The sequence below is a fragment of the Bison bison genome, unplaced genomic scaffold, assembly GCF_000754665.1.
Source record: "Bison bison bison isolate TAMUID 2011002044 unplaced genomic scaffold, Bison_UMD1.0 scf7180017838014, whole genome shotgun sequence".
Lineage (NCBI taxonomy): Eukaryota > Metazoa > Chordata > Mammalia > Artiodactyla > Bovidae > Bison > Bison bison.
In genome coordinates, this window is record NW_011474037.1 from 6,436 (window position 1) to 7,579 (window position 1,144).

Below are 1,144 nucleotides of genomic sequence, written 5' to 3' on the forward strand. Positions count from 1 at the left end.
CCAGTCCAGGTTTGATGCATGATACAGGATGCTCGAGGCTGGTGCACTGGGATGACCCAGAGGGATGGTTTGGGGAGGGAGGTGGGAGGGAGGTTCAGAATGGGGAACATGTGTACACCCGTGGTGGATTCATGTTGATGTATGGCAAAACAAATACAATATTGTAAAGTAATTAGCCTCCAATTAAAATAAATAAATTTGTATTCAAAAAAAGAAAGTACAGCCTGAGCTCCCACAACAGGAGACTTCTCTTACCATTACTGTCATGGGGTGGGAGTGGAGAAAAGGGCTCCATGTAGCTACTAAGACAATAGGGAAAGGCAGAGGAAATAAGTTCTTTAATTAGAGTATAGATAAAGGAAAATAAATCAATCTTTTCTTACCACCAAATTAATTTAAAACATCTCAACTCTCTAACTGGAGCCTCGGCTGTATTTTCTCATGTTATAATAAATTTACATTATGAGTTAACTAGGATTCCACAAGGCAGGTGGAAACCTAATAACTATACTTAAAATTTCTATGGAAAAATATACTGTAAGTCTTGAGTAGTTGACTTTTTGAACTTTTGAAATATAAGCTAATTATAAATTAAGGATTGCCTGGATATACCTACAAGACTCAGAACATGTGTATGTATATATACACACATATACTCACAATTATATCAACATGTAGATGAATATGTAAAAGGGCAAATAAACTAGCTAATGAGTAAGTGAATAGAAAAATTAGAATAGAGACATACTTATTGGAAGAACAGAAAGAAAACCCTGAAAATTTTGGGAGACCATTAATTTTTTTACCCTCCTGGAAATAATCACAAAAAACTCACAACCTTTTTGTGCTCCTGAATATTTCCTGCTCCACTAACTACACCCAAAACTTCGCACCTCTGGAGGCATGTAAGGAACACTATAGAGGACAGGAGAAGGTGACTAGGTAAAGGAACAACAGAATGCTAATTTCATACTAAATTTTGGTTGTCTAAATAGATAAAGCAGTTAACACACCAGGTCAGTAGAGTCAGCAGGACTTTCAAATATATTCAGGTACTCAATGATGTCCTTGAGATCTTGGGTCATTTGTTTCATCTGAGCATCTACATTTTCTGCAAACTTGTAACTGAAAAGGAAGGTAAAAT

General features: G+C 36.2%; 1 protein-coding gene across 1 annotated transcript in view; it reads right to left on the reverse strand.

Annotated features, from left to right (window-relative positions):
* Positions 1 to 183: 183 nt before the first annotated feature.
* The window catches only part of NUP62CL (nucleoporin 62kDa C-terminal like), a 4,829-nt gene continuing 3,868 nt past the window's right edge, over positions 184 to 1,144 (reverse strand). The window contains exon 4 of the mRNA XM_010832994.1: positions 184 to 1,125. Within this exon, the coding sequence (XP_010831296.1) occupies positions 1,005 to 1,125 (121 nt within the window). The 3' untranslated portion in view covers positions 184 to 1,004. The remainder of the gene's footprint in view (positions 1,126 to 1,144) is intronic.